Raw genomic sequence first — 18,223 nt, forward strand, 5'->3', positions numbered from 1 at the left:
AAATATCTGAGGTTCAGGGAAGATGACACATTGAATTGACAATTTCATACCTTGCTGGAAAGAAAAAGAAGAATACATAATAAAAATTAAGAGGACTAGAGGTGATGTGAAACCATATCATGCGAAGATGAATTAATTAAGAAAGTTGCACGCTTAATTGTTAGAACCAATAATGATAAACTTTATGTTGGTTTTGAACGACAAAACAAAACACTAAGAGCGGTAAGACAAGCTTAGGCTAAATTACATGCATAGGAGTTAAGATAGTAAAATAGCCAATTCAATCTAACATGGCATACATAGATGGTTTCAACAATAAATCCCAATTCTAACAATAAGACTAGTCACTACGAGGTGTTCCCTCACTCAACTCTTCTAATTACTAGGCTTTAGCGGGAAAGCATTAATGTGATCGTCATGAATCTACTAAGACCGCAAATGAGAAGAAACTTTGAAGATAAAAGAGCCAGGGGAAGAGTTTTACCACAAGAAGCAGAAGACACGACACTTCGGTGTCGATGATGATTGTTTCTGCCTTAGGACAGCAGTCGGGTTCCTTTTCTCAGTCTTGGACAGCAATATGAACTTCATAACTACCTTGAACAGCCTTCGGAAGTCTCCCCAATTGATGGGACAACAAGGGCAAGGTGTGGAGCCCTCTGGACAGCATTCACAGCAGCTGGGACAGCAGCCTGGGCTCGTGGAAGGCCCTGGACAGCACCCTGGACAGCACCCAATACGGGTCTGCCAGGATTCAGCTTGCTCCTAGTGCTGTTGGACACCTTGGACAGCAACCTGCAGCTTTCCTGGGTGCCGCTTAGCAAGGGAACTTGCTGGAATACGGAGTGGACAGCAGGTAGAGCCGGCGGGATGTCACAGGGGATGGGGTGGCGGGTTCCAAGAGGAGAGGATTAGGGTTTGGGAAATTCAATCCTAGTTAATTCCTCAATAAATCTGAAATAAATTTCAGAATTAATGGTTTTTGGAGGGAATTAATTTAGGATTTGAATTCAAATTAGGTGCCATCAATGACATAAATAGGGGCACTAATTGTGGATTCACCTAGGTTAGGCCGGCGGCATGCTCAAGGGAGAATTGGGGAAATCAAATAGTGAGGTTTCCAAATTTGGGTGATGACATGGCAATTGATCTCATAACTCCAATCTAATTCAAATTGAAATTAAATCACCTCATGAAAACCTTCCCAAATTGGATTTCCAAATTAGGAAAGAATTCGAAATTTGAAATTTCGAATTTCAAATTTGAACTTTGTGAATGGAAGGGGGTCGGGTGGATGACGGGGACGTCACCGGCAAGATGGCCGGCCGGAGTTGGAAGATGGGCGGTGGCGGGCTCCTCACAAGGGCGGCGGCAATAGGGGAAGAGGGATTCCTTGTGGAGGGGAGGGAAAGGAGATGGATGGGAACACGAACGAGAAGATAGGAAAATCCTAACCACGAATCGAGGACTCTTCCAACGATTGGTGGGCCTTGCGATTTGCTCCCCTTGGAGTTCTCTCTCTCTCTTTCTTCAAGCTCTCATGCATGAAGACAAAGAAGAACAAAGTGGATTTTCATTTCAATAATCATTCATCATCCTTCAATACAAGAAAGCTAGCCTATAAATAGGCCTCATGAAAAGAAAAATAACAAAGACGAAAATGCCCTTCGGGATACAACACTACATGACCACCCGCAAGGGTATAACGGGAAAAACAATAATATAAAATAAACTAGTACATAAAACATATAAATAAATAAATATCTCAAGATCGTAGCCATTGATCTCAGATGTCCTCATCAAGAGGTATCATGTGGTTCAGGATTCAATGAATAAATCAATGAAACATGCGAAGCAACTCTTTCTATGGGTGCAGTACACAGAAAGAACTCATATCCAACCCACTCCAATGTACACCCAATCTTACCTAGAGCAAACCTTACACAAAGTATGCTCAAAGATAAAATGTCACGTTGCACCACTTGCTCTCATTTCTAATGTGGCCTTGATGCTCATGCAGCCTCTAATGATATTGAATCCACTGTTATGTAGCCTTACTATCACAACCTCCATAATGCCGGACAGTCCACACACTAGTTCAACCTCTCCCACAACAATTGTGGATTCCACCACTTTGGCTTCCAGGTCTTGCCACAGCAAAATCTTGTTGCTAACATCACACTCCACCATTGCTTCCACAATAGAAATCCCTATGGCCTTACCATCATTTTTGCACCACCCATTATCATCATCATTATTAGCCTTATGCCAACAAATTCGATTCTACCTTATAAATCCTGTCCAATTTGTTGCTATTGAGAACTACCATCAATAAGCTTATCCATTCCATGATTACATCATTAGCTTATAAATTACACACTAGTTTGAACCATGGTTCAAAAATCGTTTGAGGCTTACGCCTCGAACTGAGGCGCACAATAAGCGCCTTAAGGCTTAAGCCTCCCTAGTGTCAATGAGGCTTAAGCCTTTTTTTAAATGAGACGTACGCCTTGAGGCGTTTTAAGGCAGCGTCTCATTCTGATTAAGTTTTATAATTTATTTTATTATGTATTATTATTAATAATATATATTTTATTTTATTATATAAAGAGAATGAACAAATTAACTAGGGGGGTATAATTATTGCATAGGATGTTAGAATTTGTTATAATTAATATGAGTTAAAAATGTTATAATTAAAGAAGGTTTAGAAGATGATAATGAGACAAAATTCAAGGAGGATATAATTATTACATAAGATGACTATTATGAAGAATATGAAAGCAAGGATGAGAATATCGTGGATCCTGATCTTTATGGTGTATTTAAGTTTTAAATAAGTGTTTACTTTTAATCTCATTTCAAACTTTCATTTTATATAAAAAATTTAATATTAAGATTTATAGTTTATATATTTATGATGATGAATTAAATAAATGTTTATATTTTATTTTATTTTTTTCATTTTTATGAATTATTTATAAGTTCAAGTGTTTTTTTTTTATGCTTACGCCTTGATCCACCTCGCTTCTCTAAGGCAAAACGTCTTGATTCTTTATTTCTCCTTTTTAAAACTTGGTTTGAACAACTTCTATCAATATTACCTTAAATTTGTCACTTCTCATTTCTATTTTTTATGCTATTTTTATATTCTCGTTAAACCTTTTTTCATACTTCTTCATACATGCCCAAATAATTGATCATCACCATCATCAGAGAAATGCATCAAGATTCTAAATCATCATCATCACTATATTTTTCAAAATAAGGAAAAAAGAACATGTCATTGGCAGGCCCCCATATTAAATACAACACATGCTTCAAATAAAGTGTCACTCCACCTTCCTTTCAAGGCTTGACATGCAATGCAAATTTAAGGCAAGCTAAAAGAGGGAAAACAACTCAAAAAGTCCTCTAAAACCCCTTGGTTTGCCCCTCATATAGACATGAAGATTAATGGCAATTGAAACTACTTTTTTTTTGTTGCTAGGCTGAAGTTATCATACAAGTAATTAACGTATTTGCTTTGTTTTATATATAACCAACTATTGTACTCTCTTTCAATCAATTATCGAAAGAATTCTAAAGTTAGTTCCAAGAAAATTCCCTAACGAAGCTTGGTAGTTGACCCAAATCTTTTGAATTCGATGAGTTTAACATCTTATATTTTCTTTATATTTCATACCTCCATCCTCTTTCTCTTGGTTTACATCTCCCACAACCGTAGATACGACCTTCGACATCTCTTCAACCCTAGAAATATCACTCATACACCCAAAATCATTGTTCAACCCCCCAAACCTTGTACCATAACATAACCCAAATATACACTCTCAAAAATGGATCGTCCAAAGAAAGCCATAAGACCGCCACATGGTCCTCCAACTTTTCGCACATATCATCAATCCTTAAACTATATCCCCACCTCTCAGCCAAGGTCTCCCCTAACCCTTCCTGAGCCTCCACACTTCCACAACTTCACCAAATAATCCTAATTCCACCTCCTCACGGTCTCCTTTTATAATATACCAAAGTCCAACCCAATCCCTCACCTCACCTCCAAATGCCTCATAATACAACCATAACCATCACCAAGCATTAAAATGTCTACCCATTATCATCCTCCATCGATTTGTTTATGGTAGGAGAGTTTTTTTTAAGTAATGAAATTTATATAATCATCGAAAAGATTATATGGTAGGACTGCCAAAATAAAAAGAAAACAAAATTAGGATCAATATAACTTTCAACGACGAGTATTGTCCATCATTTAACGGAAGAAAATCGACAATGAAACACATGCTAAGTTCAAAATGCCAAAATCATCAATAGAATTGTTATGTCTAGCTTGGAATCTAATAAATATGGGAGAATAGAGAAAGATTATTCCAATTAGTGCCTTGACATATGGTGGGGGTAATAAATATAGGGAGCCTATACCCCTCGCCCACACACAAGAGATGAGACACCCGAACACCCGCTAACACACTAAAATAGACGATAATTCTATGACGACGAGCAAACTCTTACATTTCAATTTAAAGACAGAAAAGAAATTAAAAAATTACAAACGACGACGACTTGCAAACTTAAAATTAAAGAAAAAAACCCTAAAGTTGCTGCACTTGGAAGAAAGATATAGATGGAGTGGCACTTGCGGAGAGACGAAGAGATTAGAAGCCGAGACGAAAGGTTGGAAAGAGCTCGCAAGATTTCCGGAGGGGATGAGAAAGAAGACAGACAAAGCTCGCAAGCTTTTCCAAGAAACCCGCAGGTTTACTTTTCCAAAAATAACATAACATTCACTTCTTAAAATATTACAAATCTCCCATATATATATATGTATGAAAGGGAATATCAAAAGACACAACATTAATTTGCACAAGAACCTAAGCACCATGAGCACGGAAATCCCTCCCATGCATCACGGAAAACAGCCCAAGCCCAGGAACCGAAGCAACAGCCGCGGGAGACAAGGAGGCCGCACGGAACCAAGGAGCCACAGCCGCGGGAATCATCCCAGGCGCGGAAAACCAGCAGCCAGCCGGAATCCCAATGGGCAAAGGCACAAAAAACAAAACCCATGGTGGAATCCAAAGAGCCACCGAATGGGAAAATGAAACAACATCTTGGAATTATAAAAGCCGCTTTGGAATTCCAAGCGACTAACATAATTAAAAACATATAATAATAAAAACTATGATATTTAATAAAAGATAAATATGAACTACAATGTTAGCTAATAATGAGCTAACCCTTAGTTCAATAAGTGAACTAAAGATCAGCTCATAAATGAGCTAAAATTTCAGCTCAAATTGATTGAGCTTGTAAGCTTGAGGGATGCCAAAATTGAATTAATTTGGGCATGAGTTGACCCCCCCTTTGCCTACATCAACATAAAAGCACTAACTAAAAAAATTTCATCCACTAAAACCATATACACTTCATCAACGACCTCACTTCAGAGCCATCAAATGTAGCATTGGTGAACACAAGTGAGATATTACAAAAAGAAGAAATAATATGAGTAATTGTAGGACCATCAATAAGCTGACATATATCTAACCCAAGCATGACTTTAAAGGTATAAGAAGGTCTGAAATCCAAAGCATAGGATAAACGAGATGTAGGAGTAAAGAGATACTTTCATCCAAAAATCCATCAGCAGCAAGTGAAGGCACTAATTCAAAAGATGATTCTAAGGAAAAATCTAGAACAGTAGAAACTCCCTGAGGGTAAAGTTCTAACACTAATTCAAAAGATGATTCTAAATGATCATGATAATTAACAACACAAAATACTTCAGTGTCCATACTATGATAAAAAAGCCAACCCCACTAGTAGGAATCCTAGAAGACAATTTTCTTTATTCCAGATGGGCCTTGAAGCAATCAATACAATCATTCCTAAAAATTTTGCAAGACTGGAAATAAGAGGCAAACCTTCAAAATCCACTCTTTATCAGTAGCCACTTGAGAAAGTACAAGCTAAAGGAACAAAAATGCTTATTTCAATAAAAATTGCAAGCCACAAACAGTATAGAATCCAGCAATAGCAACATCCACTTGTATTGGTCAGCCAAAATTGAACTCAAAGAATATAGTGTGGGTTGATTGATGCAGCAGACTCGAAGATGAGGGGAAACAATATAAACATGAGTAATAGAGGGATCCGCAAAATATCAAAGTATGACGACCACTTTTATGTATTTGTCTGCCACTCACATTATATGACAATAGAGAGAAAAGCCTAGAATAATATGCTTCCATAAATAGTTTGTTAACATGTGTGTTGATCAAAGCATCCAATATAGTAGTCATCTAACAAACAAAGATCAAATATGAAGGTATGAATAATATCCAAGCTCAATCGTCCAGAGACAAATTTACCATGCAAAGTGTAAGAGAATAGAACTGGAAGATTAGAAATAAAAATCACTTTCAATAAGCCAAAAAAAAACTGCAAGACTGGGAATCTCTTCTATTGAGTAAATGAAAGTTTACCATGATAGGTAGTGGTCGACTTATGTTTTACAGAATCAAAGCAATACTAGAAGAATAAAGAAAATTTTGGTAATAGGGTGCAAGAAGACCTTACCCAACAAAGGAAAAAGTAGGAGTAGAAAACTAAGAAGGATGAACATTAGAATCTAAAGGGATCTGACAAGAATAGGCGTGGAGACCATCACCAACGACGGGATTACCAAAAGGCAATAGATGAAGAAGATTGACCATAGATGAAGCACGGGATAAAACCTCAATTAGTTGGGAAGCACCAAAAAAGAAAGTGAAGCACATCAGGAAGAAAGACAGAAGATGAACTCCATAATGAAAACTAGAGGTGAGTTGCCATTGAGGTCACCAATTACTTATGAGCTAGCAAAGTATAAAACGACCGAGAGCAACAAAGCAACTAGTTGATGAGGACATCAGAAGATAAATGATCTACGGACACGATCTACTTTTGATTATTATTGTATTTGATGTATTTTGTTTTATGTTTTATGAGTCTATTGTATTTCTTTCCCTTTATGCCCTTGCTTAAGGGCCTCGTCATGTGTTTGCCTTAGGGGCAATTGTGTCTTTGTATTTTCTTTATTCCGTTGTCGATTTAAATCCTTCCTCCCTCTTCATGTAAGGATGATGAATTGTTAATGAAAAATTTTTTCTACTTGTCTGATCTCTTAGTGAGTTCAAGAGAGGAGATTGATCTCTTAGTGAGTTCATGGGAGGAGAGACCTGAGGAGGGTGATTTGCAATACCCGTCAATCTTGGTGGATTCCAAGGTTCGCGGTTCTCTTATTTTTCTTTTCTTTTATTTTTTCTTGCATTGAATTCCCTCCCCAAACTTCCCACCCGCCGGCCTCATTCCCCACAAAGTTGTTCTTGGTAACTTTTCCCTAACCCGAGCCTCTTCCCTTGGGCCGCCGGCCTCCTTGGCCGCCCAAGCCACCGACCATCACCCACTCGATCGCCGGTTCCCTCCCACGGCCTCCCCCCTCCACCCACCTAGCCACCGGCCCACCTCCCAAGCCCCTAATTTGAAATTCAAATTTCAAATATTCCTTTACTCACTTTCCTAAAATAACCTCCCTCAATTAGGAAGGTGCATTTATTTGCATTCAATTCAATATTTGAATTTCAAATATTTCCCTCCCTAATACATCCCAATGAGGAAACATCTAATTTAATCAAATCTAAATTTAATTTATTTGAATAAATTCCTAAAATCACTCCTTGACCGACATACATTGAACCTAGACAATTATTTCCCCTCTCCATATGGCCGGTCCCTCCTCTCTCCCTTATTCTCTCTCTCACCACATTAAATCCCATCCCCCCTAATTACTTCAATCAATCCCTCAATTAGGAGTAAGTTTTCCTTTCCTTCCCAATGTTTTGAATTCAAATTACAAAACCTGGCCCACTCTTAATTAAATCTGGAATCTATTTTCAGGTTTAATAGAATCCGTTAGAAGCATTCCCAAGAGACCTTCCTTGCTGCCCAGAGTTCCGTCAATCAGCAAATTGGTGTCCAGAAAACCCTAAACGTCCACAGCAGCTGTCCAAGGTTTCCCTAAGCCTTGTAGGTGGCTGTCCTGAACTGTTCTGAGAGCTTAAAGCTGTTGTCCAGTAATTTAAATAGTCCCTTGTAGCTGTCTCGCCACTTCGGAGTTACAGATTGCTGTCTAACAACATCCAAAAGGCTCGTGGATGCTGTCCCCTTTCATTTCAACCTTCAAACGACTTTACTGGAGCTCGCATCTCTCTTGTCCTTGGGTAAACTCTTCCCCCGACTCTTTTTATCTTCGAAGTTACTTCTCAATTGTGGTCTTAGTAGATTCATGACAATCACGTTAATGCTTCCCCACTAAAGCCTAGTCATTAGAAGAGTTGAGTGATGGATCTTCTTGTAGAGACTAATCTTATTGTTAGCATAGGAATTTATGGTTGAAAACCAATCATGCATGCAACGTTAGAATAAATTGACTATTTTATGATTTTAACTCCTATGCATGTGATTTGGCCTAAGCTTATTTTACCGCTCTTTGGTTTTACTTAGTCGTTTGAAATCACTTTAAAGATTTAATTATTGTGCTCTAAATATTAAGCGTGCAAACTCCTTAATTTACTCATCCTTGCATGTACGTTCTACATCACTAGTAGATAACAATAACATGCAATAGCATAGGCTCAATAAGGGATGGGTGCAATGGATGTAAAAGGAGATCATGAGCAGCAGCACACAATGCACAATAAGTTAAATGTGGGCTGGGAGCAGCAAAGCGAAAGGAGATCATGAGGAATAGCGAAGGCTCATGGGCATGAATGTGTGTACAAAGGTAGCGAGCTTATCCCAAGTGCAATATGAGTACGATAGGATACATGCAATAGGCATGCAATGAAGGATCGCAAGCACAACAACGCTCATGAGTGTAGCCAAGCACTAAGAAGAAAGTCTTGTAAAACGAAGTTTCTACGAGAGGGTGTCAATGGGTGATGCCTCACCAATAGGGTAGCGTGAGGTGGGATGTGATTTATGGTAGCAGAGTCGTGAGGAGTTTTGAGTGGGTGATTGGTTTTTTTGAAGGGTTTACTAGAGTTTTTGTGTGAACAAGGTTGATGGCAATAATAGTAGGATTTGTGTTTGATGAATGGTTGATGACTTAAAGGAGGTCTTAGGTCACTTGTGGATTGTCAGAATGAGGAAGAAAGATAGCTAGGGTTAGAGGAGGGAGTTTGGCTGAAAGAGTGAGGATGAAGAGTTTGGCCTCTTGGGGTTGAAGTCATAAATAATTTTAAAAAGTGATTTCTTTGTTGTTTTTGAAATATTATTATTGTAGGAAAATTTAGAAGTGACCAATTACATATCCCAAGTTTATCCCAAGTTTCATTGTTTTCAGCTATTACGCATCATAAAAGATTATACGAGATTTTATCAACACCTTTAGTTTGGCCATCAATTATGGATGGAAGGTTGTAGAAAAATCTAATCTAGTTCCAAATAGCTTCCAAAGTGTTCTTAAAAAATAATCCTAGCATCTCTATCAAAAATAATAGCTGATGAAATACCATGAAGGCTTAGAATTTTTTGAAAAATATGCATGAAGCATCATTCTTTTAGAATAAAGCACAAAGTGGTCCATCATACGAAGGTCTTTTAAAGGCATGCATAAGACAAGTGTAATGTATTTATCAAAGCATTGGTTGGTAGTTTTGGTAATTTTACAAGTGTAGCTGTGAGAAACTACTTGCTAAACATATCTTTTTAGTATGACTTTGTTGTAGATAATTCATGAATATGACAAGTTATCATCTATCATGGTTTGATCTTTAATAATCAAAGATGGGAACTTTGATTTTACCGAATGAGAGCACTGCTAAATGTTGCTCTTGGAGCTAGGACTCGCATTTTTTATGCTTAGGTTTCTCCGTCTAAGCATGAAGCCGACCAACATTTCAGCAGGTTTTTGTTGAACCATTCTAAGACTTTGCCCGTTAAATTTCAAGTTCAGCATCATTTGAATTCATATTCAGTTCAACAATTATTGAGTTTGAGATGTAAAACATCTATTTCTTATTCTTTTGCAATTTCATCCCATTGTGGTTGTTCTGTTCACACTATTTTTTACCTCCCGCTACTGGCTTTTGTTGTTTTCAATTACTCTTCTGACACCTACCACCATTGACTCCTGCAATTCTTACTGATTGTTACTTCTATTTCTAGCTACTTCTCATTGCTCATATTTGCTCCTAGTTATTATATTAATTGGTGGCCTTTGCTTCCTACTACTTATCACTGCTAGGGGTGCAAACGAGTCGAGTCGAGCTCGAGCCAGAGGTTGTTCGAGTCGAGCTATACTCTCAGATACCGAGCTCGAGCTCGAGCTCGAACTCGAGTCGAGCTCAAAATCCGAGCTCGAGCTCGACTCGTTTCGCTATCGAGCGGCTCGTCGAGCTCAATTCGAGCTGAAATGCCGTCGAGTTCGGGTTCGTCGTCGTCGCGTTCGGGTTCGCCGGCGTCGTTTAGATTTTCCACCGTCAAGATCCGCGTCTGATTTTACCTTGCCGAGGGAATCGAAGCCGCCGAGGTAATGCACTGCTTGCGACCTGTTTGGAGGCAAACGTGTTGGAGATCGGGGGCGGAGGGGAGAACAGCGAGGGCGTCGTCGCCTCGTCGGAGGGGCTGTTTGCGGCGATGTTCTCGGTCTCGGATTCGCGATTGGGCCACGCAGCGTAGAAGATGTGGGTGACGTCGGTGAGGGGGGAGAGTTTGGCGAGGGTGTCGGTGGGGTCGGAGAGGTCGCATAGGATGGGCTTGAGTCTCGACAGCAAGGCCGCCGTCGGAGGGGGAAGGAAACCAGGGGACGCGAGGCCGTCGTCATTTAGAATTTTTGATTTCCCGCTCACGATTTCCATTTCCCCAGCTAGCTTTGCAATCGAGCTGCTCGACGAGCTATCGAGTCGATCAATCGGCTGTTCGAGCTCGAGCTCGAAATTGCGTTCAAGCTCGACTCGCGAGCTCGATAAGCTCGACTCGTCGAGCCTATTATCGAGTCGAGCTCGAGCCGGCTCGCGAGCCGGCTTGACTCGGTTGCACCCCTAATCACTGCTAACCTCTATTTCCCTCTATTTGTGTTGATTGCCAATTTTTTATCTGCCCGTGTTGGAAGTAAGAAACTCCATATGCTGGAATCAATAATTGGAGACCTAGCATTTACATGTGCTGTTGGAATTCATGTATGATGTATTAAAACTTGTTATATTTAACTACATCCTCATGGATTCCCAAAACTCTATTTGGATTATAAATAAGACCCTTGAGGCATGTAATATTCTTCTAATGGTTCAATAAAATTTCAAACTTAATCTCAGTAATTGTGTGTTGTTAGATGTGGATTCTTCCAGCACAATTTTTTATGACTATTTTTAGGATGACTCTCCTTGTACTAGCATGAGGTCTGGAGTACACTTGATGACCTATTTTCTTTATATATCTTTTTATTATTTGTGCATGTATGTCAACCTTTGTTTGGTGTGAATATTGATGGATGTTGAATTTTATATTTGCTCAGTCTTTTTTTGTGAAAATTTAAATTTTGGTGACCATTACATTATTTCTTCGAACAAAATAAGAGAATTTCTTATTATGGAAGCAAAGGTGACCAATATTTGCTAAAGTCGAGAGTTGGTAACATGTGAATTATGAATTATTCATGTGTGCACCTCATCTTAGATTGCCTTAGTGAATCAAAGATGCTAAGGAGCCCTACATCAAAGTGTCTACCAACATATTAGCATAAGATAATGAGTAATCTAATTGGGTAAGTTTTAAACAACAGAGAGCTCTGCAGATAATATGACAAATGTAACCAACTGCATTTAACACTAAACCATAACACACCATAAACTCGTCAGTAATAAAAATACGGAACCACACTCACCACAAGTTATCTTTCTTTGATCATTCGCCAATACCTTAACTAGTTCACCCTGCAAATGGAAATCAGCTGAGCATAAATAAAAAAACAAATGCATAAACTAATTAGTAAACAGACCTACTCAAAAGTTTAGTTCAAGGGAAGCCAGCTAGAAATTCTAAAAAAGATACGTAAAAATAAAACAAATATGATAATATAACTAAGCATTTTATCATTCCCAGAAAAAAATTCATTTCAAAAGGCCAACAGCTGCTTGTATAAATAGGCATGAAAGAAACATCATTGAATGAAAAAGACCCACATAGAAAAATCAATCATTTTAACTCTCGAAAGAAGAAAAGTCATTAAAATAAGATTATTAAGGTTAATAAATTAAGATACCACATGCCAAATGACCAAGTGTTAACTGCCCTTAAAAAGTAAAATGACAATGTACTAATTGCCCGTTATAGGTTAAGATGCACACCTCAAATGACCAAGAGCTAATTTCCCTTTGTAAGTTAAGATGCCACACGTCACATGGTCAAGTGTTAAATTCCCTTGCCTCCAAAAAAAAGAGGTAAAGGTTCAAATCCCATCAGTAAAGATTGTCAGGAAGGTTGCAAATTTAACACAACAATTATGCATAATTTCAAGATGATTATGTGATGTGATTATCACCATTGTATAACATTATAAGTGCCTGAAAGGGCGAGAAAAATATAATACTTATTCTTTTAAGTGCGTAAAAGTATATGGAAATGTTAAAATGGTTAAAACCAGCATTGTAGTTTATGAACTAGAACACTGTTTCCCAAGCTCATTCTGTTTACACCCCTCCTCAATTCGAGAGGAGGATCGATCTCTCCCAAATCTCTAGACGCCGCTAGAGCCCAAAGAAAACCTAAATCTAAGAGATCTCAAATTTCAGCCAAATTCAAGATGATCAAACCCTAGGAAAATCTACTATTTAAAGCATACAAATCAAAAGGAATTCCCTAAACAGTCCCTACGTTCAAATTTCCCTCTCAAAACGCTCAAAAAAACTTCCTAAACGGTTCTACGGGGGGGAACGGGCGTTCTCCGCCAGATTCGCCTGTTCGCGATTTACGCCCGTGAACCGGTCCCGCCTGGACCGGCTGGACCGGTCTAGTGGACCGGTCTAACAAATTCTCATATTGAACAATGTGAGCTAAGCACATATAAATTAATGTAGAGCAAAATTCGGAGGTTCACTAAACCGAAATACTCAATAGGCATATTAATCATGTGTCAATTTTATATTAGAATGGGGTTTAGGCAGATCCCCATTATTTTCTTCCATTAAAAAATAATAATAAATTATAATTTCTTGCTCGAGGCATACAATAATGAAAATAAAACCAAAAAGCAGAAAAAAATACACACGAAATTAATCTAAAAATACATTAGATTTTCTACTCCTAAAATAATGGTAACCCAACTTATCAAGTCTAGCAAGTCCTCGAATAAGATCATTAATGATGTAGACAAAGGGGGGGTCAACACTAGTCCAAAATAAATCAAATTTTGGCTTCCCTTGAGTCTAGTAGTTTAACATATTTGAGCTGAACTTTTAGTTCATTTATGAGCTGGACTTTAATTCATTTATTGAACTAAGGGTTAGCTCATTATGAGCTAACATTTTAGTTCATTTATTATCTTACTTTTTATTAAATGTTATTTAGTTTTTAATGTTTTTTTATGGTGTCTCTTGGGTTTCCAAAAAGGGCTTTTGGAATCCCAAGAAAGGTGTTTTGAATTCCCATGCATGACTCCTTGGTTTCCTCCATGGTTTCATTGCATTTGCCCCCTTGGATTCCGGCTGGCCGCTGGTTTCCCGTGCCTGGGCTCTTTCCCGAGGCCGTGGCCCCTTGGTTTCCGCTCGGCCTCTTTGGCTCTTGCGGCTACCTCTTCGGTTCTTGGGTTTGGGATTTATTTTTAGGTGTTTTAATGTTTTGATGCTTAGTTTCTTGTGTTAAATTTAATGTTAGTGTCTCTTTGTATTCCCTTTCATACCTATATATATGGGGGGTATTGTAATGTTTTAAAAAAGTGAACGTGATATGTGATTTTTGGAAAAAAAATCTTTGTTAACTTGCGGCTTGCTTGGAAATTCTGCGGGCTCTTTCCACCCTTCTTTCTCATCCCCTCCGGAAATCCTGCGGGCTCTTTCCAACCTTTCTTCTCGGGCTTCTAATCTCTTTTGTCTCTCCGCAAGTGCCACTCCACCTGTATCCTTCTTCTCTAAGTGAAGCAACTTTAGGGTGTCGTCATTTTGTTTGCAAGAGTCGTTTGTATTGTTGTAAGTTTTCTTTTGTTTAGTTTAATTTGAAATGTAAGAGTTTGTTCGTCCATTTTCTCGTCCTTAGTCATTTTCGTCCGTAGAAGTCAGTCTTGTCTTTTGCGATCGAGAGATATAGGGCCCCCTGTATCTTTTGCCCGCATCAATTAACATTAGTATTCAAAGAACTTTGAACTTTTCGTGTGAACTTCTTCATTAACAAGCAAATTCTCCACACATTTAGTTTTTCTTAATATATATAGCAGTTAGCATGTAATGGAGCATCAGATATTTGATAAACTGAAAGAAGAGAAAGTAGACTAATCTCCACCTCAATCAAAACTCAATCGTATTAGACAAGAATTGTTCCAAGAAAGACATAATAATAACTTCAATAATTCCTTCTTTTAAAAATTTTATATCTTCTTTAATGTTTTTTTTATGCAACGATAACTAAACAAGCTCAACTTCTTCCTACAACTCTTGCTGCATCAAGTAGTATTACAACAGCATTCTAAAAGAAACATAGGCTTCATTTAGAACAGCTTTCTTACCGCTTTATTTTCAGACCGCAACTAGAATTTTTGATTGGCTGCTACTTTTCACTGATTTCAATAAATTTCTACAACTTTACAATCAGCTTTATAAAAAGTTGTAGCAAAAATCAAATCTTTATATTTAGCCTATATATCAATAAATTTCTGCAACTTTACACTTGTGCATCCGTCACTCCTCCCCTTGTCATTTTTATGCTTGGAATTTGGTTTAATGGATCCCACAAGGGAATCAATTTCTTGGGTTATAAATAGGGAACCCGACCTTTGTTCATTCCTTTGCATATTTCAATTTAGAGAGCGTATTGCTAAGGGCTTTGAGTGCACACTAGCTAGAACCTAAAAGAGAAGTTTTTGTCTGTTTATTGGTGAGAAACTAGTTCTCCTACAAGTTATATTTTGGTAGGTCTTGATTTTCAATTCATATTTACTTTCCAATGTTTAGAATCTAGGGTGCCGTGCATTTTTAATTTATTGACTTAGGAGTTTAGGTAGATTTCAATTTATTTAAATATTTTCTAAGTCATGAGTTTTGTTACAAATTTTGGCAGCACCCCAGCGTCCATGCATAGGGGGTTGCATTGGGTGTGTTAAGTATTCTTGTCTGCTAATAATCAGTCATGGTAAGTGTCAAGTGACACCGCGGCCGAAATTTTATTCATCGCTTGCTAATAAAAGCGGGCACGAACCTTCAAGTACCTATTTATAAAGCATAGCATTTCCCTGCCTGCTAAGAAAAGCAATCATGAATAATTAGTTTTTTTTTTATATAACAAATTTTCTAGCTCACGAATAAAAGCAGTCACGAATACTTATATTTCATGCAAATGAATTTCTCCACAAGCTAATAAAAGCGATTACGGGTACTTATATTTCCCAGCTTGCTGATAAAAACGATGATGGGTACTTATATCATGTAAACAAATTTTCCCTCTCTCTAATAAAAGTGGTCATAGGTATTTAAGGCATGCATGCGAATTTTCTAGCTCGTTGATAAAAATGGTTACGGGTACTTATATTTCCCCGATCGCTAATAAAAACGGTCATGAGTACTTATATTACATATACAAATATAAAATACAAGTGTCGGGTTATACCTTAGGTGCGCGGCGCAAGTGATGATGAGATGGCAATGCACGAGACCTCACGGTGGTGGTGTTCAGAGTGGCCAGTGGCGGCTTGGGCACGCATGACGGCATGAGAGAGATAGACAAAGGGAGAGGGCAGTTCAGCGGGTTTGTGCATGAGGAGTCGTGAGGGGATCAGTTGGAGTGAGTATGAGGGAGTTTTATGTGAGAAGGGGGTATTTTAGATATTTTTTTATTTTTTTATTTAAACATTTTATCTTTTTTTAATTACTATTGGTAATTAATTATATAAATAAAATTGGTATAGGTTTTTTTTTGCTTCTACGCCGCAATTAGATTGCCATCGTCGTTCGCGTAAGTCATCGCCTTGATTCACACACGTAAAATTTAAATTTTCACCGATTAAACCCCAATCAATATGGGTGTTGATCTTAGATGTTTCTGTTACTCTAGACGTGTTGGCACTATCCGTTTTGCTAAAGGATGAAATTTCGACGATTTGGGTTTTTGGTTGACGCGTTTCAAGTGAGCCAAGCACGACGTCGCACTCTTTCGCTTTCGAAATTTACCGTACACGGTCGACCCAACTCCGACACTGGTATTGAGGTCAATAATTACTTTTTGGTTGAACTTGGATACAACCCTTGATCCTACTACATGGCAATGCATCCATAACACGCATGTGTGCTTATGTTTGTTATCCCATATCCATAACATGTTTTCAACACAATTCAGATCGCCATATGTGTGTTGCATGGATACAACATCCCATGTTAAAGATTCAGGTAAGGAAGTCATTACTCCGAGTAAACAAAAAAATAGATAAATAGATAACATAGAAAAGAACCTTCAAAACAAAAATTACCTTCCGTTTCCTGTCATCTAATGGATGAACCTCAATGGCAAGATAAGAGTCAACATCATCAGCAGTAACGAGATACTTGGGTTGCTTTGCTCCTATCATTACATAGATAAAGCTTAAAACTGGCAACATTACAACAAGATGTACAGGGTTTTACGTACCTTCTATATAGTGCACTGAACCATCTTCTAGATAGCGTACCCACTGCAAATAATAAAATAGAAAAGGTATTATAAGTTGAGTGCAACACACATGAAGAAATTCTTTCCCACAACACCCGTATGACCACAACATATATAACTATGGTAGAGCACAAAGCATAAAATATACCTCAAAATTACAACTGGTTGTTCCATTGATGGAGTACCCACCCGCTTGAAGTTCTCTTCCTGGAAAAGCTTCGCCTGAAATCTGAAGACCTTCTATTGCAGGCAATGGATCATCTTCTGCAGCTGCATATATGACATATTTGCTGAAAGATGAAGCACAACTAAGGAAACAAACAAAGTATCTTCAGTGTGATAACGAATGTAACCTTCAGAAACTGAAGAACTTGGCTCCTCAAGGACGGGCGGCAGGTAAGGATAAGATGAGTTGGGATCATCAAGTCCAGAAGATAGGTAAGGAGAGTTAGCAGGAACCCAATGGTCAGCAGGTTCTCTCCCCTGTGGAACATTAGTTGCTTCAGAATCATCTGTTTCATTGTTTCTAGCAAGGTCCTTGAATGATGGATTCTGATTTCTTGACTCGGCACTAAAATGTACAGCATGAGGGTATCCTTTGCTTAAATGGGTTGGCATATTTTGTGCCACATTCCTAAAATGCCCAAAAGAAAAATGTGCATCCAAAGAAAAGGTCAATAAAGCAACAACAGCTGCAAGTTACTATAGTGAATGGAAGCCTAGTTAAGCAAGTAGCCTGCTATATGTATAACTGCAATGTACATGGATGAATGGCATCTCTGTGAACATAATCAAACATTGCAATATTGCATAAACATGTAAGAAAAATATACAGCATATGTATATTTCACATATGCATAATGAAAGTACTCTGTTTTCATGTTAACTAGCATTTATATTAAAGATTTTCTCCATTGTTTTATTTTTAAATTATTAAAAAAAGCATAATAGAAACACATAAAACTAAAAAGCAAACCAGGGTTTCAAAGCTGAATGTGCCATGGACAAGGTTTAAAAACCAGACCAAATAGGCTGGTTCAACCATGTACCAATTCCCTGATCAATTTGGTCCAAAGTTAAAACAACCTTTATTAAGAACCAATTAGAACGAGTAGTCAGACCAATATTTGGTGGATCAATTAAGATTTCATTCGATTTTCTAATTCAAATTATCATCAAATTATAAGTATTTATTTTAAACAAGGCGGCTAAAATTTAATCTTTATATAAATAATTTATAGCCAAAATTTATTAAATAAATTATAAAATTATTCTTCACATAAATCTAGTTTTTTAAATTTAAAATTATACAAGA

General features: G+C 37.8%; 1 protein-coding gene across 6 annotated transcripts in view; it reads right to left on the reverse strand.

Moving 5' to 3' along the window:
* Positions 1-18,223, reverse strand: part of LOC110111357 — a gene marked incomplete at its 3' end in the record, with an annotated part of 56,033 nt that overhangs the window by 4,998 nt on the left and 32,812 nt on the right. For all 6 annotated transcript variants that reach the window (XM_028696759.1, XM_028696760.1, XM_020843185.2 and 3 more), the window contains 5 exon segments: positions 11,945-11,993; positions 16,730-16,821; positions 16,888-16,930; positions 17,057-17,178; positions 17,262-17,542. In XM_028696759.1, the coding sequence (XP_028552592.1) occupies positions 11,945-11,993; positions 16,730-16,821; positions 16,888-16,930; positions 17,057-17,178; positions 17,262-17,542 (587 nt within the window).

The sequence above is a fragment of the Dendrobium catenatum genome, unplaced genomic scaffold (genome assembly GCF_001605985.2).
Source record: "Dendrobium catenatum unplaced genomic scaffold, ASM160598v2 fragScaff_scaffold_841, whole genome shotgun sequence".
In the NCBI taxonomy this organism is placed as follows: domain Eukaryota; kingdom Viridiplantae; phylum Streptophyta; class Magnoliopsida; order Asparagales; family Orchidaceae; genus Dendrobium; species Dendrobium catenatum.